At 45.9% G+C, this 21,581-nt stretch overlaps 1 protein-coding gene across 1 annotated transcript in view; it reads left to right on the top strand.

The window, feature by feature from the left end:
* The window catches only part of kif19 (kinesin family member 19), a 243,767-nt gene that overhangs the window by 195,735 nt on the left and 26,451 nt on the right, over positions 1-21,581 (top strand). Inside the window, exons 8-12 of the mRNA XM_070857681.1 lie at positions 3,188-3,334; positions 3,745-3,867; positions 11,765-11,921; positions 16,013-16,187; positions 21,023-21,221. Coding sequence (XP_070713782.1) covers positions 3,188-3,334; positions 3,745-3,867; positions 11,765-11,921; positions 16,013-16,187; positions 21,023-21,221 — 801 coding nt within the window. The remainder of the gene's footprint in view (positions 1-3,187; positions 3,335-3,744; positions 3,868-11,764; positions 11,922-16,012; positions 16,188-21,022; positions 21,222-21,581) is intronic.

Genomic DNA, 21,581 nt, shown 5'->3' with positions numbered 1-21,581 from the left:
GCCTGGTCTGTGCCTTATTGTGTAGTCGTAGGACGCCAGCATGAGTGCCCACCGTTGAATGTGCGCCGAGGCGTTGCCGTATATTGCCTTGCTTTCAGATAGTAGGGACGTGAGGGGCTTGTGGTCAGTTTCTAACGCGAACTTGGCCCCAAAAAGGTTTTTGACACCATACACGCACGCGAGCGCCTCCTTCTCCACCATTCTGTACCCGCGCTCCGCCCACGAAAATGACCTGGAGGCATAAACTATGGGTTGTAATTTACCCGCACTATTGACATGTTGTAAAACGCACCCGACCCCGTACACTGACATCACATGTAAGAACTAGCTTTTTACCTGAATCAAAGAAAGCCAAAACACTGTTGGAACACAGAAGGTTGCGTGCCTTATTGAAGGCACGTTCCTGGGCGTCCCCTCAAAACCAATCACACCTCTTTCTGAGTAGCACGTGGAGAGGCTCCAGCAGCATGCTTTAAGTTCTGTATGAAGTTCCCAAAGTAATTGAGTAGCCTGAGAAAGGCGCGCAGTTCTGAGACATTCCGGGGCCTGGGTGCCAGGCAAATTGCTTCTGTTTTGGACTCTGTTGGGCGGATTCGTTCAGCGGCAATCCTTCTGCCCAAAAATTCAACCTCGGGCACAAGAAACAAGCACTTGGATTTCTTAATTCTTAGGCCTACCCGATCCAACCGCTTCAGTACTTCCTCCAAGCTGCGGAGATGGGAGTCGGTGTTCCTGCCCGTGATAAGTATGTTGTCTTGAAATACAACCGTCCCCCGGATGGATTTGAGCAGACTTTCCATGTTGCGCTGGAATATGGCAGCTGCCGACCTGATGCCGAATGGGCATCGATTGGACATGAAAAGGCCTCGATGTGTGTTGATGGTGGTGAGCTGCTTGGATTCTTCGGTCAATTCTTGCGTCATATACGCAGATGTGAGATCTAGTTTTGAGAAAAGTTTTCCTCCAGCCAATGTGGCAAATAAGTCCTCCGCTCTGGGCAGCGGGTATTGGTCCTGTAGGGAGACTCTGTTTATGGTAGATTTGTAGTCCCCACAGATTCGTACGGATCCATCAGGCTTCATGACTGGGACGATGGGACTTGCCCAGTCGCTAAATTCCATGGGTGAGATAATGCCTTCCCGCAGAAGCCTGTCCAGTTCATGTTCAATCTTTTCCCTCATCACATAGGGCACTGCTCTAGCCTTGTGATGGACCAGTCTAGCATCCTGTGTGATGTAGATTTTGACTTTACCCCTTTGAAGGTGCCCACACCTGGTTGAAAGAGATGTTCAAATCGACTTAGAACTGTTGAGCAGGAGGTCCGTTCCTCTGACGACATGGCATGAACATCATCCCATTTCCAGTTTAGTTTTGCCAGCCAGCTTCTCCCCAGCAGTGCTGGGAGATCTCCAGGGACAATCCACAGGGGAAGTCGGTTCACTGTCCCTTTGTGTGTGACGGAGAGCATGGCGCTGCCGAGGACTGGGACGATTTCTTTGGTACAGGTCCTTAGTTTGGTGTCGACCCTTGAGAGTTTTGGTCTGTTTCTTTTGTGTGGCCACAGCTGTTCCAATTGTTGGATGCTCATGAGAGATTGACTCACTCCTGTATCCAGCTCCATGTTGACGGGTATCCCGTTGAGTGGGACCCTCATCATTATTGGAGGCATCTTGTTGTAGGAGCAGTAGCCATTGATCGTGTTGACCCGCTGTACATCGGTGTCCCGGGTACTGTCCCCACCGAGTTCTGGTCCGCTTTCCGACCCTTCCGATTCGTATACCAGCCGAGCTGCCGTTTTTCTGCACATGCGGGTCAGATGCCCTGTATAGTCGCAGTTTCTGCAAACAGCATGCTGAAATCGACACCCCCTTGATGAGTGCCTTCCCCCACATCTCCAGCACAGACCGCTTCCATTGTTTCCAAAGAATGAGTTGCGTCTGGCTGATCTCTCTTGAGCTTCTCTCAGTTTGTAGTTGATTGCTCGCATTGTGGGTTGATGAGGTGTGAATGGCCGTTCATGTGGCCCTTGATGGCTTCTGGCACCACTGCCTACTGTTGAGGGCCTGCTCTCCTGCCTTTGTCTGTGTGTGGGGGTAGCAGCTTGATTCACACTGTGAACCCCTTGTTCCAATGTTTCGTTAGTTGTCGTACCCGCAGTGTAGATCAACCTCGTTTCTTCTCCTGCCAAGAATGTCTGTGCGACCAGTGCTGCTGCCTCTAGGGTCAAGTTCTTGGTTTATATGAGCTTTCGGAATATGCCTGCGTGGCATATTCCTTCAATAAAAAAGTATTTCGGTACTTCTCTCCTTAGTTCATCGGAGAACTCACATAAGCTAGCCAACCTCCAAAGTTCCACCACGAAGTTGGGTATGCTCTGGCTCACACAGCGTCTGTAGTTGTAGAACCTGTGTCTGGCCATGTGTAGGCTGCTCACTGGCTTCAGGTGGTCTCTTACCAGTGTGCTCAACTCTTCAAACAACTTGCTTGCTGGTTTCTCGTGTGCCAGCAGGTCCTTCATTAAAGCGTATGTTTTCGAGCCACAGCTGGTCAAGAGATGGGCTCTGCTCTTGTCTGCCTTGTTGTCGCCTAACCAGTCTTTGGTTACAAAGCTTTGCTGGAGCCTTTCTATAAAGTCCTCCCAATTGTCTTCAGCATTGTATTTTTCATCCGAGCCATTGTTCGCCATTCTGTGGATTCTGTAATTCCGTAACTTGTCGCCACTGTAAAGTCCTGTCCCCTCAGTACAGATTCACACGAGGCACATAGTGAAGTCAAGGTCACTCAGGACCTGCACCTTTATTACACAGCTCTGGAATGCTGCACTTGCCTGAGACCTGTCCTTATATACCTGTTTGGGACAGGTATCCATTGTCTCCTGCAAGTGCACCCCTGGTGGTAAGATAAGCTTGTGGTTACAGGTCATCTCTGGTTACAGTCATGTCTAGCATGGTAAGGTACAGTTATGTACAGTAGTGTGAGATACATGACAGGTAACGCCTCCTTTTGAAAAAAAACAAAACTAAAAAAATCCTAACTCACTTACACTGGCGCAAATTGAATGTGCAAAATGGGGATTTTTAAGATACTCCAGAAAAATCAAGTTGCTCCAAAAAAAACGGAGCAACTCCTGGCCAAATTCCTTGAAAGTAAATTCACTTTACTTTTTAATTTCTCTCCAATTTCCCAGACACAGAACCGTGGAAAACGAATGAAGGAAGGAGCGCACATCAACCGATCATTGCTGGCACTTGGAAACTGTATCAATGCTCTGAGTGAGAAGGGAGGAAATAAATACGTCAATTACCGAGACAGCAAGCTGACGCGATTGCTGAAGGTATGAGGGTGTGTCTGTGTGTGCGTGTATCTGTGTGTGCATGTGTCTCTGTGTGTGCGTGTGTGCGTGTGTGCATGTCTGTGTCTGTGAGTGTGAAGGTCAGGATTATCACGTTGGTCAATGGAACATTTTCCATTTGTGCTCGGGGATTACATTCAACTTTACCTGGATAGGCCTGACACTGTTGTAGGATTACTGTATGAAAATTAAACTATTGATTTTGTTTATAATACAAACATTCCTTAATCAAATAACATAAGTTTTGTATAAAACTGCAATTTTATTTTTAATGTGCACATTATAATAGGAATTAATCAGGCTTTTAACACTTCTTCCCTTCAGTCAGCTACCATTAACAGGCAAACACTGGATTTCAGTTTCTCAGCATGTTTCCTTCTTTTCCGTGACAGGATTCTTTGGGTGGAAACAGCAGGACCGTGATGATCGCTCACATCAGTCCAGCCAGCCTCTCCTTTGAGGAATCGCGGAATACTCTCACTTATGCAGACCGTGCCAAAAACATCAAAACCAGGGTAAGAGCCAGGAAACTTCCATCAATATATGGATTTCAATTATTTACATGTCTTAAAGCTACATTACATATATAAAAAAAAAGTTGAGAGACGAGGGAGGAACAAATATTGTGCTTTGTTGTTCCCGATTACACACTTATAAAATGAATAACATGCTTACATCCGAAGACTTATCCCTTAACTCAATCACAACTGTTGTGATGAATTGTACTGTCAATTAATATTCATTAATTCAATTAATATTCATTAATTCAACAACCGCAAATGTACCCGAATCTATAATGACTGTGACGGTGACTGTGATGGCATCGTCATGTCCAAAAAGGGACAGATATTTGCGACAGACATAGCACAAATAGTTTGTGAAATGAGCCAGAGAGGGCAATACTCGATGTCAGCCTCAGCTCAGTTGGCAGTGCAGTGGGCTCAATTTTCCCCAATGCCATTTTATGGCGAATTGCCCGAGTTACGCTAGTTTTTTCTAGTCCCAACTGCTCCAAAAAAAATACGTACCAAGTTTCCCCGCTCTATTTTTTTGAAATAGGTGCTGCGCAGCCTGTCCTGTAGCTTCGGGGGTTGGAGCCTAATGTCTGCGGCGAAAAAACAGTGCCCCCACCTTCTGCGCATGCACAAAACAAAAAGGATGATTTTGATGTGACTGCTATGAGCGCACATGCCCAGTACAGCTCCCGGTCTGCATTCGGCCATGTTTAAAGAGCCAGTTGTGTGCGAGAACTTTAATTCTCATTTGAAAAATCGGAGCTGCAACGTGGCTCAAGGAACAAGAATTTCTTAAATGATGAAGTGGAGGCCCTGGTTCCTGTAATTGAGGCCAGATGGCACGAGCTGGACACCAGCAGAGGTCACATATACGTTTCACCAAAAGAAATGAAGAAACGCTGGAACCAACTTGCAGAAGATTACCGTGAAAAGGTGACCACCCCGAGGTCTGGAGGCCAGTGCAAAAAGAAGTGGCAGGACCTTGGTCAAGCAGTTGGTGTGAGTAATATTTTCATTTATTCAATTGAATTGCAATTGTAAATGTGACCAGCTGTATATGTCCCACCCAGCAGAAAGACACCCTCTCCAAAAAGTTGCATTTTCGTCTTTGCAGAGGAAAGTGGCACATAATAAAAGGGAAAGAACTCGAACAGGAGGAGGGCCGGCAAATCTGCACCCACTGACACACTTGGAAGAGAGGGTCGCTCCTTTGATGGGTCCTGCCTGGAGAAAAGCAACCACCACTGCACAAGCTGGGCCCACACTCGAGGGAGGGGGTAAGTCCTGCAAATTCCACAGTCTGGCTTTGCTAAATGTTAAATACTGCGCAGGCTAGACATGCTTCAGTTCATGGGGATGTCTCCATCAGCTATGCTTTGATTGATGCAGTGTGCTATCATTCATTATGGTCCTTCAAATCAGCCTGCAGCCTGTGCTGTGTGAGCCTACTCATGTCACCCTGCCCCCTCCTCTGCTGCTAACCATTTGTCTGTTCTGTTATATTTTGCAGAACTTGAGGCCAACCCTGACGATGCAGAAGAAGATTCCGATGCGGACAAGCCTGAAGAGAACATCTTCCAATCCCACCTTACAGACCAAGACCATGGGGTGAGGGGGAGGGGATGGATGAAGCCCAGCTGTTATACTCACTTTGGAGGAGTTGCAGGTGCCACCCATTGAGGTACCAGCCCCTTTACTGAATGGTACGAGTGTTGCTGGGACATTCCATGATTTCCCACAGTCCGAGGCTGGGGATTCCAGTGGGGCACAGCGAGGCACACCCAGGGCCCCACCGTCCAAGGCTGCGGGTCCCAGTGAGATGCAGCGAGGCACACCCAGGGGCCTACCGCCGAGGGTGCAGGTCCCAGTGGGATGCAGCGAGGCACACCCAGGGCCCCACCGTCCGAGAGCTCAACAGCACTCTCCTGAAATACAGGATCTAACAGATGTGGTTCAGATGATGGCAATGAGTGTGGAGAGCATTGATCTTACCCGATCACTCCTGGACACCATCAGTGGGGTGGGTGATGAGGTATCGGGACTGTCGGGAGAATTAACAACACTCTCACGAGAAATGGGAACACTGTCCGGGAACATGAGGGAGGGAATGTTGCAGGCAGCTGATACAATGTCGGTGCACATGAGGGAGGGAATGTTGCAGGTAGTTGACACACTGTCAGGACACAAGAGGGAGGGAATGTCGGAGTGAGCTGCTGCAATAAGGGAACACGCCCAGACCCCGCGCCCATTGACAGAATCAACTGCCACTCCCACTCCAGTCCCCAGACCAGCCTCTGAAGAGGCCCAAGCCGGGCCTTCCATATTACAGGCTGTCTCACCGCCGCCCCCCCCACCCGATCAACAAGTGCGCATTACCCGAGATGTTCAAAAGAATAAGCTTGGTACCAACCCGAGATACGCTGCGCCACCGCCTGTGGGCAGGGGTGGAGTCACCTAGACCAAGTGCAGCGAGTGGTCTTAGAATAAGATGGAGGAGAGGTGGATGCAGCCTTTCTTTGCTGTTGTTGTTTCTATTATTATTATTGTTGTTACTGTTGTAACTGTTCTCAACTTACAAAAAACGTTTAAGTTATATAAGTTTTACAAGTTTAAACGTTTGTAAGTGATCTTAAAGTTTTTAAGTGATCGTAACTGAAAACTTTAAAGTTTGATACAAGAATATTTTAATTAAAGTTAAGTTAAGTACAAACCAATGTTTGTTAAACTTTTGAATAAAATATATTTTAAATTATAACTGAATCATTTCCATTATTTGTTCCATTATTAACACAACTTTTTGAAGTAAAGAAGAATCGGTTCCATTTTTTGTTCCATTAACATAACATTAGGGAAAAGGTCCAAACAGTAAACATGGTCCACTTGGAATAGTTGCCGCTGAGCCTTCAGGCAGCAAAGTGTTCATGGATGAGCTGCTGGTGCAAGGCTCGAGTAATCGTTAAAGGGGCACAACGGCCCGTCCTCCTCCACCGTCATGTTCTGGGTTCAGGTAGATGCATGGCATCCTCATCCTCCTCCTCCTCATCCTCGTCATCTGCATCCTCATCATCATCAGCCACTCTCACCTCAGGTGGGTCTTCTACTACCAGCTGCTGCTGCCTCATGATGGGTAAGTTATGCAACATGCAGCACACAACAGTGAACTGACCGACAATCTCAGGGGAATATTGCAAGTAGCCTCCGGAATGGTCCAGGCATCGGAAACGCTGTTTCAAGATGCCAATGGTCCTCTCATGATGCTGCGCGTCGCAATGTGCGACATGTTGTATTCCCGGTCAGCTTCCGTCCGGGTTACACGTAGGGGTGTCATGAGTCAGGTGGCGAGGCCGTACCCTTTGTCGCCCAGCAGCAAGGCTCTGCCCTTCTGGCTACTGCGGAAACATGGCAGATATAACGCTCTCTCGTAGGATGAATGCATCATCGGTGCTCCCAGGGTTTCTTGCATCAACTGACAAGATGTGATGCATATCATCTCACACAAGTTGCACATTAACGGAGTGGAAGCCTTTTCTGCTCCTGTACATTTCGGAATCCTCCAAAGGTGCTCGCAAGGCAATGTGGGTATAATTAATGCAACCCTGTACTTTTGGGAAGTCAGCAATCCTGGAAAAGCCCGCAGCCCTTTCACGCCTTGCCTGAGCGGTCATGGGGAACTTTATGTAGTCATTCCTCCGGGCATATAGTGCAGCAGTCACCTGCCGAATGCAGATATGTGTTGCATGTTGAGAAATGGCGCACACGTCCCCAGTTGTGGCCTGGAATGATCCAGATGCATAGAATGAAAGTGCAGCTGTAACCTTTACTTCAACTGACAAAGCAGTCCTCCTGACGCTTCTAGGTTGCAGGTCTGCTTTTACTAACTCACAGATCTCAGTTACAACTTCTTTGTGGAAATGCAGCCTTCTGACGCAGTCTGCATCACTCAGGTGCAGGTATGAATGCCTGTCTTGATGTACCTGACATGGGTAAGGCCTCCTGCCCATCATCCTATGCGCTCTAAGGTTCCTCATGCGATGATCTTGAATCAATTGTTTCCTCCGCAGCACCATCATGCAAAAGGCTTGCATGAGGTATGGCATTGTCTTTATTGCCCCCATGATTAAATTGTGCCTTTGCAAGAAGCTCAAAACGGCAGGCAGGACAAGCTTCTTTATTGTCTCTCTCCGCAAGGTCGACGCCCTAGTATGGACCACACCCAGGTCTAAGCATGTGCAATGGGCTTGCTTAGATCTGGAAATACCGCCCACCTCCGGGCTTCATTTGATGCTGCTTGCTGAATAGTGTCAGGCTTCTCATGCCTTCAGTTCGGCTTCCACCCCCCCCACCTCACCCCCACCCCGAGCTGCTTTTCAAGCCGAGTCCTGAGCCCCTGGGTCCGGGCGAGGGACTGATTATGCTGGCCGATGCTCCGACCCTCGAGTCCAGTTTGGAGACATTCGGTGGTGGCGTGGCACTTTAAAAAAAATTAAAACTTAAAGAATTGCATGAAACTTCCATTTTCTGCGTTTTCAGTTCAAAAAGTTTAAGCTTGATGAAGCATATTTAATGTGTTCTTGACTCCCTCCAAAACTTCACCTAAAAACAATGGTATCTTTCTGCGCTGATTTTTTGATGTGTGCAGATTTTTCTTAAGTGCCCAGAAGGTTTTTTGGGAATGGTCACATACGCTGTCCTAGGAGAATTGTAAGTTGTCCAAACTTGCATAATTGTGGAAAAACTGGTGCAGACATCAGTTAAGTCCCCTATGACGCAAAAAAAAATCTAACCTAAAAAAATCGCAACTAACTGAGTTACGGTGGCGCACAATCATTGGGGAAACTTAGATTTTTAAATTTAGGCCAAAACTAGTGGCACGCGCCAAACAAATGGTGCAAATCACTGGGGAAAATTGAGCCCAGTATTTTGGCGTCTGAATTGTATGGTCATGGGTTCAAGCCCCACTCCAGAGACTTGAGCACATAATCTAGGCTTTGCACTTCAGTATAGTATAGTATTTGGCAGTTCCTCATATCGAGGATGACTTGCTTCCACATCAAAAAGGCATGAGTTCACAGGTGTTTCAATGAGGAACCTGACATTCTAGGTCCCGAACTACAGATTGAAGGGTGGAAGATGCCTGTGCATGGATTCTTTTAACGTGGGGTGGCCGTTGCACACCAGCCACCACATGGGCTTGACAGAGCTAGGTCTTGATCCAGTGGCAAGGGTTAACCAAGATGGCTGGAGACCAAGCTCTGCTGCACGGACCGAGTGCGCACACACTATCCTATTATCCATAGATTGCAGTGTGGGCTGGCCCGTGCTGTCCCTGGGCCCTCGCCTCTTCTGGGCCCCAATCTCTTACCGCTCCTCCACCCCGATCAAAAATGGAGCAGCCAGTAACAGGGCATCAGTTAGTCTCCTCTTATCTTGGAGACATCAAATATCGACACACTGTTACTTGAAATATCAAAATACTAAACTCCAACCTAGTTGAAGGGTTATTAACATCAGCAGAAACAACTAACAGAATGAACACGATTCAGTAGGATGTGAATAACAGCAGCAATAACAGCAGAATCCAACCCCTGCAGTTACTTGTGAACTCACTGGTGTGTCAGCAGGGCGGATGACTGAGTGAATCCCTTCCCACACACTGAGCAGGTGAATGGTCTCTCCCCAGTGTGAACTCGCTGGTGTTTCAGCAGATCAGATGAACGACTGAATCCATTCCCACACCTCGAGCAGGTGAACGGTCTCCCCAGTGTGAACTCACTGGTGAGTCAGCAGGTTGGATGACTCTGTGAATCCCTTCCCACACACGGAGCAGGTGAACGGTCTCTCCCCAGTGTGAACTCGCTGGTGTGTCAGCGGGCTGGATGAGTAAATTAATCCCTTCCCACACGTAGAGCAGGTAAACAGTTAGAACAGGTAGAACGGGTAGAGCAGCGACGTCACACTGGGGAGAGACGGTTCACCTGCTCTGAGTGTGGGAAGGGATTCATTCGGTCATCCCAACTGCTGACACACCAGCGAGTTCACACTGGGGAGAGACACTTCAGTGGACAGTTGAGGGAGTGCTGCACTGTCAGAGATGACATCATTTTGATAAGCCATTGTATCAAGGCCCCGATCTGTCCTCCCAGGTCGACAAACTTGAAGAAGAGCAGGGAAGTTCTCCCAGTGTCTTGACCAGCATTTATCCTGCAACAAACATCACTAAAACAAATGATCTGCTCATTGACCTCATTATTGTTTGTGGGATCTTGGTGGGAAATGGGCTGCTGTGTTTCCCTACATTACAATGGTACCTACCCTTCAAAAGTAATGAATTGTCTAGGATTTCCTGAAGTTGTGAATGGGGTGAGATAAATGTAATTTCTTCCTTGCTTCATTCTTTCCTTCTTTGCTTTCTTTCTTTCCTTCCTTCTTTCCAATAATTAGATGCTGATTTTCTAAAAGATGCAAGTCACATCCAGTTTCTCTCCAATTCTTTTTACCATCCGGTAAATATTTACACTGTCAAGTGCAGCCTTGTTGTACAAGACATTAAGCTTGCAAGTCGCAAGCAGGTCATAAATTCAAGATTAGGAGCTATTGATCGGTTCAGTTTATAATCTGTCTGTATGAAAAAGCAACCTTTCGAACATTTCATTGTATCTGAGGCAAAGGTAACACTCTTCCCTAGTTGAAGTCTGTCCCTGTTGACAGTTTTAGTAACAACACTGAAGAATGGTTGTGCAGATTCAGGCCACAGGCACTGCCAATCAGGAGAGCGTACAGACTGTTGAGTGGCCTCTAACAAATTAAAAATGTCAGAGACTGGAGGCTGGATTTTCGGTTGGAGGCTTTTTCAGGCGATAATGGCGGTGGGACAGTCAAGTTTGTCCGGGAAATGGTTTGCGTCTGCAGCCACAAGGTTCAGCAGCTGGGCCCTGAGAGTGGGGCGGAGCGCTAAGGGAGGCGTTCCACACCTCTCTCAGGGCGCTAGGCCGGCTGAGCAACTGAAAATCCGTTGCTAGAGAGTCGGCCTCAGTGCGCCCTAAAAAAGGCTTCCCTGTGGAAAAAAAATTTGCCAGAAAAAGCATTCCCAATACTTTTCTCACCCCACGTAAAAATAAATCGCCAAAATAAAACAAACAAAAAAAAATCACACTTGCCTCATGTAGTCAATCCTTCCCTCACTGCCGCCGGAACAGCTCGGACCATCCGTTTTCCCAAGCGGTCTCGCTGTGGCGCGCTACGGAGTACTACGTGTCCCGCTCAAAACAAATGTCATCATGGTGTTGCAACTGGGGGTGTTGCTCAGCGCCTCCACAAAACAGGCACCGAATGTCCCAGCGAGGCACTGGAAGCTGGCCGGCTGGCCGGAAATCATTTGCATACCCACTACCGCCCCTCAGGCACAAGCCCAACGAAAACCCAGCCCTGGGTGTTTAAAACAAAGAAAATCAATCCATTTGCAGGGTTGTAGCCTTGGCTGTAGAGAAAAGGAATTAATTTATCTCTGGAAGGACTAATAATCTTTCGGAACAGACACAGGACGTTAAGGGGGTGTCTTTTTGACATGGCTTTGCTGAAATCTTGTGATTTTGCTAAATTCAAAGTAACTGCCATTTCACAAACACAGCAACACATTATGTTCTTTTCATTACATTTTTATCGTCATAAAGGACAACCTTGTGTAAAGAAATATAAATTCAGAATAAAGTGTTAAAATGTGTGTGTGTTAATTCACCACAAAGAGCAACAATTTGAATTTGAGCACAGCATTGGGAATGAAAGAATCTGCTGTACCAGCAATAGTTGGAATTCTAGTCTGGTTTGTCATTCCCCATTATTGAGTGAGGGTGGTCTCGACGTATCCTGTGTCTAATCTGATCCTTATTTCATGCACCAGGTAAAACGCAATTTGATGAATGTATCCTACCACATTGCTCAGTACACCAATATCATCTCCGATCTGCGCAGCGAAATCCATCGTCTGAAGAAGAAGATAGATGCACAACGAATACAACAAACAAAAAATGATAAAGCTGACATACGCAATGTGCAAGGTGAGTGGCTGGTCTGAATAGTGGACAGCACCATCTGTGGCATTGAAAACCGACATTGTGCCCATTCCCCTGCAATCTGTCAACTCACCATCTGCGCTCACTTGAGAATACTGCTGTCGTGTCAAATATCCGTCTCATTTCAATCCTTCAATTTTGAACACATTTAGAAATCTCATACCTGTGAAATATCTTTGCAGCAACATTCTGGCTGTTTCAGGATTAAAAATAACTTGTTTGGTAGCATCAGGCCATTTGGTTTTTAAAATCCCAACTATTCCAAAAGGAAGACACAATTGTGTCATGCAATTGGGAGAAAATAGATGAAAGCTAATGCTACCTTGATGTTCTTTTGTTCAAACCACTGTGTAACTTTGGGCCAAGAAAAGAGATTAAATAGTGATGCTTTCCGATATAATAAATTTCATCAGTTCTCAGCCATCATGAGCAGTAATTCTGAATGCATTTTTTGGTGAGTTAAAACATGGGCCCATGATTTTAACTGTGTGCCAGTTTTGGCAGGTTATGTTTGAGCTTTGGGGGATAAAAGAAACCGAGGTATTTACATTTCTGTGGATCTTATTGAATGCCTTTGGATGACCTTTGCACCTGTTTGTGCAGCCCCAGAGGCCACCCACCAAAAGCAGGGATTGGCTGTTGGGCCATCTCATGGGGGCCTTCACCATTGTGGGGGAGGGGGGGGGCACGCGATCGCAGCAGAAGATGCCTAAGATTTCCTTGTGGGGCCCAGAGGAGCACACGCGGCTGGCCCCACAAGGAATTTTTTTTTAAAATTTTTATTGCGTTATTGGGTCTCTTCTGGCCCGATGTGGTTCCTCGCTTGGAACTTGAAAGTCACTTCCATTTCCCGCTCAGGCCTACTAATATAAGATTGCATTCACCTCCCAACATAATCACCTGACATGCATCTAAAATGGATGCCATAGACTGTGGGCAGGTGTTCTTGCCACCTGCAGTGAAAATCCCAGCAGATTAGCATCTGGCGGTTCCAGGATCGGTACCTAACCTGGGGGGATTTGAACTGCACATCCGGCCAGTTTCCTGCCTGTGGGTTGGGTTAAAATCACCCCCATGGAAACAAATTGAATGGTCTGAATGAGGTTCAACTTAATGGCATATCTTTAAAGTTCTGATAAAGTATGTGAGGCTTATTGCAACGTGTTGTTCAGAGGCTCCAAAATCCTTTATCTTCGCCGTAAAGTTTCCTGTCACAAATGTTATTTTTCTTTTGTCAATTAAATTGTTCCATTCTAAGAAGGTGTGGCTCATGTTCAACTTAGTCAGCGGGACTGTGCATTAGGAACAGGGAAGCCGACATAGAATCTGACGATATAAACTTCTACGGTACGGTTTATAAGAGTTTGGTTAAAATGATGACTAGACACCATTTAGTCATTGATTTAGAAACAGAGAAACATAGAAAATAGGTGCAGGAGTAGGCCATTCGGCCCTTCAAGCCTGCACCGCCATTCAATAAGATCATGGCTGATCCTTCCCTCAGTACCCCTTTCCTGCTTTCTCTCCATACCCCTTGATCCCCTTAGCCGTAAGGGCCATATCCAATTCCCTCTTGAATATATCCAATAAACTGGTATCAACAACTCTCTGCGACAGGGAATTCCACAGGTTAACAACTCTCTGAGTGAATAAGTTTCTCCTCATCTCAATGGCCTGCCCCTTATCCTAAGACTGTGTTCCCTGGTTCTGGACTTCCCCAACATCGGGAACATTCTTCCCGCATCTAACCTGTCCAGTCCCGTCAGAATCTTTTATGTTTCTATGAGATCCCCTCTCATCCTTCTAAACTCCAGTGTATAAAGGTCCAGTTGATCCAGTCTCTCCTCATATGTAAGTCCAGCCATCCCGGGAATCAGTCTGGTGAACCTTCGCTGCACTCCCTCAATAGCAACAATGTCCTTCCTCAGATTAGGAGACCAAAACTGAACACAATATTCCAGGTGAGGCCTCACCAAGGCCCTGTACAACTGCAGTAAGACTTCCCTGCTCCTATACTCAAATCCCCTAGCTATGAAGGCCAACATACCATTTGCCTTCTTCACCGCCTGCTGTACCTGCATGCCAACTTTCAATGACTGATGAACCATGGCACCCACGTCTCACTGCACCTCCCCTTTTCCTAATCTGCCGCCATTCAGATAATCTGCCTTCATGTTTTTACCCCCAAAGTGGATAACCTCACATTTATCCACATTATACTGCATCTGCCATGTATTTGCCCACTCGCCTAACCTGTCCAAGTCACCCTGCAGCCTCTTAGCGTCCTCCTCACAATTCACACCGCCAACCAGTTTCGTGTCATCTGCAAACTTGGAGATATTACACTCAATTCCATCATTTAAATCATTAATATATATTGTAAAGAGCTAGGGTCCCAACACTGAGCCCTGCGGCATTCCACTAGTCACTGCCTGCCATTCTGAAAAGGACCCGTTTATCCCGACTCTCTGTTTCCTGTCTGCCAACCAGTTCTCTATCCACGTCAGTACATTACCCCCAATACCATGTGCTTTGATTTTGCACACCAATCTCTTGTGTGGGACCTTGTCAAAAGCCTTTTGAAAGTCCAAATACACCACATCCACTGGTTCTCCCTTGTCCACTCTACTAGTTACATCCTCAAAGTTCCAGAAAATTTGTCAAGCATGATTTCCCTTTCATAAATCCATTCTGACTTGGTCCGATCCTGTTTTCCAAAGCGCTGCTATTTCATCCTGAATGATTGATTCCAACATTTTCCCCACTACTGATGTCAGGCTAACTGGTCTATAATTACCCGTTTTCTCTCCCTCCTTTTTTAAAAAGTAGTGTTACATTAGCAACCCTCCAGTCCATAGACACTGATCCAGAGTCGATAGACTGTTGGAAAATGATCACCCATGCATCCACTATTTCTAGGGTCACTTCTTTAAGTATATGTAGCATAAGAACATAAGAACATAAGAATTAGGAACAGGAGTAGGCCATCTAGCCCCTCGAGCCTGCTCCGCCATTCAACAAGATCATGGCTGATCTGGCCGTGGACTCAGCTCCACTTACCCGCCCGCTCCCCATAACTCTTAATTCCCTGATTGGTTAAAAATCTTATCTATCTGTGATTTGAATACATTCAATGAGCTAGCCTCAACTGCTTCCTTGGGCAGAGAATTCCACAGATTCACAACCCTCTGGGAGAAGAAATTCCTTCTCAACTCGGTTTTAAATTGGCTCCCCCGTATTTTGAGGCTGTGCCCCCTAGTTCTAGTCTCCCCGACCAGTGGAAACAACCTCTCTGCCTCTATCTTGTCTATCCCTTTCATTATTTTAAATGTTTCTATAAGGTCACCCCTCATCCTTCTGAACTCCAACGAGTAAAGACCCAGTCTACTCAATCTATCATCATAAGGTAACCCCCTCATCTCTGGAATCAGCCTAGTGAATCGTCTCTGTACCCACTCCAAAGCTAGTATATCCTTCCTTAAGAAAGGTGACCAAAATGCACACAGTACTCCAGGTGCGGCCTCACCAATACCCTATAAAGTTGCAGCAGGACCTCCCTGCTTTTGTACTCCATCCCTCTCGCAATGAAGACCAACATTCCATTCGCCTTCCTGATTACCTGCTGCACCTGCAAACTCCTGTCCCCTCTTCCAGGTCATCTATGTATATTGTAAACATTTGTGGTCCCAGCACCGATCCCTGTGGCACACCACTAACCACCGATTTCCAACCCAAAAAGGACCCATTTATCCCGACTCTCTGCTTTCTGTGAGCTAGCCAATTCTCTATCCATGCTAATACATTTCCTTTGACTCCGCGTACCTTTATCTTCTGCAGTAACCTTTTGTGTGGCACCTGATCGAATGCCTTTTGGAAATCTAAATACACCACATCCATCGGTACACCTCTATCCACCATGCTCGTTATATCCTCAAAGAATTCCAGTAAATTAGTTAAACATGATTTCCCCTTCATGAATCCATGCTGCGTCTGCTTGATTGCACTATTCCTATGTTATTTTCTGCACTGAATCTTGTAAAGAACCAATTACATATTTTTTGTTTCTGTTCTTTTAGCTGAGGTGCAGTTACATTCCTCTCGGTATGATAGACGGGAGATGGAGAGGCTTCGTGAGCATCTGATCTCCACCTTTCGGGAACAGATGGATATCCGACGCAATTTGCTGGAGTTAGACAGCAGTAACATGCAAATTCAAGTTGACACATCCAGGCACTTACTAACTATCGCAGAGTAAGTACCCTTCTTGGGCTCAATTTTGGCCCAGCCCATTTTTCGGCACACGTACCGGAGACACGGCACTTTTCTCCGTTCAGAAGTGCACCGAAAAATTTCCTTCCCACTTTGGCTGCTGTCCGGCCTCCTCCCTGTGGTCGCGCAGCGTGGCCAGTCGAGTCGGGGGTGGAATCAGCGTCCTGCGCCGAAAACTGAGCCAGGATGTCTGCACATGCGCAGTGGAGTGTCCGCGCATGCGCAGTAGCTCCTCCCCCCCCAGCCTCTCCCTGTGCTTGCTGCAGCCGCTATGTGGGACCCGATGCTGGCCAAATGTTGTGAGTAGGGGTATGGAATGGCAATTGCACAGACTGCTTAGTTCCATTGATCTATGTGAAACAGTGCTGCCTGAAGCATATGAGCCAGACGGTGTCAAATTGCTCGCTGAAGAGGTTGGCGGTAGCAGTGTGTTTGATAATATGTGAATGTATGGGGAAAAAGGGTAGAGGAGAAACATTGTGAAGTTTTAATAATTTGGTTGGAAAATGCCTATTTATGGACTTAAATTGGAAAATACATTGCTTATTGGGGAGCTGTGTGTGCATTAACAGGTGATACAGTCAGTTTAAGTAGCATGTTTCTTTAGATATCCATGTTGAAAAGCCATAACCTTACTTTGGTAAATGCATCGATTTGAAGCTTTAATCACTTTAATCTTAGAAATCGCACCGGGAGGCCACTCGACCAGGGCTAGGGGCGGGCAGGCAGGAGAACTGATGGTGCTCCTGCCTGCCGATGATTTCTATCAGTTCTCCTGCTCGCCCCTAGCCCTGGCCACTAGCCCTGGCCGCTACCTTCCCAGGCCGAGTTTGAAGATGAAGGTAGGACTTACTTCAATTTTTTATTTCTTATTGAATTCTTATTACTTTTTGTTTACAAGGTTTGGTGGTTTGTAAGGCTTGGTGGTTTAGGTGCAGGCAGGTCCTCTCCACTTCCCGCGCCTATCCCAGGCCGAATGGTCTCCGATGTACCTACCTGTGCTGATTTCTTTAACTCTCCGCAAGGGTTTTCTGAACATACGCTGGCCTGAGAGAGGATTAATTAGCAATCTCGTTGTGCGAGGCCCCTTGGGGAAGAGTGACCATAATATGGTGGAATTCTGCATTAGGATGGAGAATGAAACAGTTAATTCAGAGACCATGGTCCAGAACTTAAAGAAGGCTAACTTTGAAGGTATGAGGAGTGAATTGGCTAGGATAGATTGGCGAATGATACTAAAGGGGTTGACTGTGGATGGGCAATGGCAAACATTTAGAGACCGCATGAATGAACTACAACAATTGTACATTCCTGTCTGGCATAAAAATAAAAAAGGGAAGGTGGCTCAACCGTGGCTATCAAGCGAAATCAGGGATAGCATTAAAGCCAAGGAAGTGGCATACAAATTGGCCAGAAATAGCAGCGAACCCGGGGACTGGGAGAAATTTAGAACTCAGCAGAGGAGGACAAAGGGTTTGATTAGGGCAGGGAAAATGGAGTACGAGAAGAAGCTTGCAGGGAACATTAAGAAGGATTGCAAAAGTTTCTATAGATATGTAAAGAGAAAAAGGTTAGTAAAGACAAACGTAGGTCCCCTGCAGTCAGAATCAGGGGAAGTCATAACGGGGAACAAAGAAATGGCGGACCAATTGAACAAGTACTTTGGTTCGGTATTCACTGAGGAGGACACAAACAACCTTCCGGATATAAAAGGGGTCGGAGGGTCTAGTAAGGAGGAGGAACTGAGGGAAATCCTTATTAGTCGGGAAATTGTGTTGGGGAAATTGATGGGATTGAAGGCCGATAAATCCCCAGGGCCTGATGGACTGCATCCCAGAGTACTTAAGGAGGTGGCCTTGGAAACAGTGGATGCATTGACAGTCATTTTCCAACATTCCATTGACTCTGGATCAGTTCCTATGGAGTGGAGGGTAGCCAATGTAACTCCACTTTTTAAAAAAGGAGGGAGAGAGAAAACAGGGAATTATAGACTGGTCAGCCTGACATCGGTAGTGGGTAAAATGATGGAATCAATTATTAAGGATGTCATAGCAGTGCATTTGGAAAGAGGTAATATGATAGGTCCAAGTCAGCATGGATTTGTGAAAGGGAAATCATGCTTGACAAATCTTCTGGAATTTTTTGAGGATGTTTCCAGTAGAGTGGACAAGGGAGAACCAGTTGATGTGGTATATTTGGACTAGGCTTTCGACAAGGTCCCACACAAGAGATTAATGTGCAAAGTTAAAGCACATGGGATTGGGGGTAGTGTGCTGACATGGATTGAGAACTGGTTGTCAGACAGGAAGCAAAGAGTAGGAGTAAATGGGGACTTTTCAGAATGGCAGGCAGTGACTAGTGGGGTACCGCAAGGTTCTGTGCTGGGGCCCCAGCTGTTTACACTGTACATTAATGATTTAGACAAGAGGATTAAATGTAGTATCTCCAAATTTGCGGATGACACTAAGTTGGGTGGCAGTGTGAGCTATGAGGCTGCAGAGCGACTTGGATAGGTTAGGTGAGTGGGCAAATGCATGGCAGATGAAGTATAATGTGGATAAATGTGAGGTTATCCACTTTGGTGGTAAAAACAGAGAGACAGACTATTATCTGAATGGTGACAGATTAGGAAAAGGGGAGGTGCAGCGAGACCTGGGTGTCATGGTACATCAGTCATTGAAGGTTGGCATGCAGGTACAGCAGGCAGTTAAGAAAGCAAATGGCATGTTGGCCTTCATAGCGAGGGGATTTGAGTACAGGGGCGGGGATTTGAGTACAGGGGCAGGGAGGTGTTGCTACAATTGTACAGGGCCGTGGTGAGGCCACACCTGGAGTATTGTGTACAGTTTTGGTCTCCTAACCTGAGGAAGGACATTCTTGCTATTGAGGGAGTGCAGCGAAGGTTCACCAGACTGATTCCCGGGATGGCGGGACTGACCTATCAAGAAAGACTGGATCAACTGGGCTTGTATTCACTGGAGTTCAGAAGAATGAGAGGGGACCTCATAGAAACGTTTAAAATTCTGACTGGGTTAGACAGGTTAGATGCAGGAAGAATGTTCCCAATGTTGGGGAAGTCCAGAACCAGGGGACACAGTCTAAGGATAAGGGGGAAGCCATTTAGGACCGAGATGAGGAGGAATTTCTTCACCCAGAGAGTGGTGAACCTGTGGAATTCTCTACCACAGAAAGTTGTTGAGGCCAATTCACTAAATATATTCAAAAAGGAGTTAGATGAAGTCCTTACTACTAGGGGAATCAAGGGGTATGGTGAGAAAGCAGGAATGGGGTACTGAAGTTGCATATTTAGCCATGAACTCATTGAATGGCAGTGCAGGCTAGAAGGGCCGAATGGCCTACTCCTGCACCTATTTTCTATGTTTCTATGTTTCTAATAGATTTGGAATAACTATTAGCTGACCAAAGTTGCCTAAATGGGCAGAACTGGCGTAGGTGGCTGGTAACGCCCCCTTTTGAGAAAAAAAACTAAACTAAAAATATCGTTACTAACTCAGTTGCACTAGTGCAAATTGATAGGGGAAAATGGGGATTTTTAAGTGACGCTAGAAAAACCAAGTTACTCCAAAAAAAACGGAGCAACTCCTGGCCAAAATTGAGCCCTTTATTTCCCCGGTGCTCACTGACAGTATTGGCTCCTGCCAGCTTGACAAATAACTGGAGAGAAGATGATAAATCAATAAAGTTTTTCTATTTTTGTTTGGTGCATACTTTAGTTCTGGTCATAGAAACAAGGAAATTAATTGTAATACATTAAGGACCTTGAAGAAAACAATAACCGTAATTGCAACATTAATTATTTCTAAAACCTTTGATGCCAGCAGTCGCTCCTTGTTATTCTACGACTAATCCTGTATGGCAAATTAATAACTTACATTGATGACAATGGAACTGAAATAAATCTTGGGCTGCCGTCAATTACATTGCAACTTCATGACTAATGGAGATAATTATACACTGAATCTTTCAAATTATACTGTTATTCATGGCTGCAACGTACCAGCAAGCAAAGCACATCAAACAATTTGCAACTTACATTGAAATACATCCCCTCTGCACTGAGCGTTCTCTATCTGGTGTCTCCTGCTGGAAGCACACATATGTGAATGTTGGGTGACTGTTTTGATGCCTGCCATGGTTAATAGTCTGTTGATGGTCACGGTCTCAACTCATACACAAAGAATGGCTCGTCGGCCAAAGTACCAGAGGACGACTCGCACCCGTCCGATTCCCCCCTAGGAAGGACCTATTTCTCTTAGCAAAGTAACTGATAGAAGATTTAAAGGGGATTTGAGGGGAAATGTCTTCACCCAGAGGGTGATGAGGGTCTGGAACTCACTGCCTGAAAGTGTGATGGAGGCAGAAACCCCCACCACATTTAAAAAGTACTTGGATGTGCACTTGAAGTACCATAACCTACAGGGCTATGCACCAAGAGCTGGAAAGTGGGATTCGGCTGGATAGCTCTTTGTTGGCCAGCGCGGACACAATGGGCCAAAATGGCCTCCTTCTGTGCTGTAAATTTCTATGATTCTATGATAACACCTTCAGGAGGGAGAAAAACAGGTAGTCTGCTAATCTTCCTTACAAATAACTGGTATGTGGAAACTAAAAGGGGCATGGGGTGGGGGGAAGGGAGAAATCCAATAATAACTTAAAAAATAATCTCTGCAGCTGCCTTCTTCTTCAGTGATGCCAATGAAACACAAGCCAACATTGCTTGAACTATGTTGGCCACAGCTGGTTATTTGATGGTGAACTGATCCAAGTGCGATGTAAATGTCTGCTTGTTCCTGTAGCTGGGTGCAGGAAAAGGCTCGGCGCGCCAGGAAATGGAGGGAAGAATATCGAAAGGAGGTCTACAACAAGGAAGATAGCGAGAAAGATTCAGACACTGGGGATGACCAATCCGATGTCATGGAACCAACAGAGGTAGCTGTGGCCCGGGAGAATATCGCTGCACTTGTGGCTGAGCAGAAGAAATTAAAATGGCAGAAGGTAACTGCATGGCCTGAACACTCCAATAGATATCGCTGTTTATTATTAAAAATTCTGAACTTCTTGGAAGTAACATGGTTATTAAAGAAAGGTTTTCATGCGCTAGCTTTATTTAATGGGATTTCTGCACAAATAACTTTATTCTGTCCAATCACCAAAATATTTATGTTTTTGTTAATTGAATTCTTGTTCAGTGAATAACCACAAAACTGTACTTAATTATGAGTCATCGAACAGCAGTTTGAATTAGAAACAGTTTTTGCACTTCATTGTTTGCCAGCAAAAATATAAGCATATTTTAGCTGTTCTGGAGTCTATAAAATAGATTTCAATATTGTTTTGTCAACATCATTTTGGTGA

Source organism: Pristiophorus japonicus, chromosome 16 (assembly GCF_044704955.1).
Source record: "Pristiophorus japonicus isolate sPriJap1 chromosome 16, sPriJap1.hap1, whole genome shotgun sequence".
Lineage (NCBI taxonomy): Eukaryota > Metazoa > Chordata > Chondrichthyes > Pristiophoridae > Pristiophorus > Pristiophorus japonicus.
Note: the sequence above shows the minus strand (reverse complement) of the source record. Positions and strands in the feature narration are given on the sequence as shown.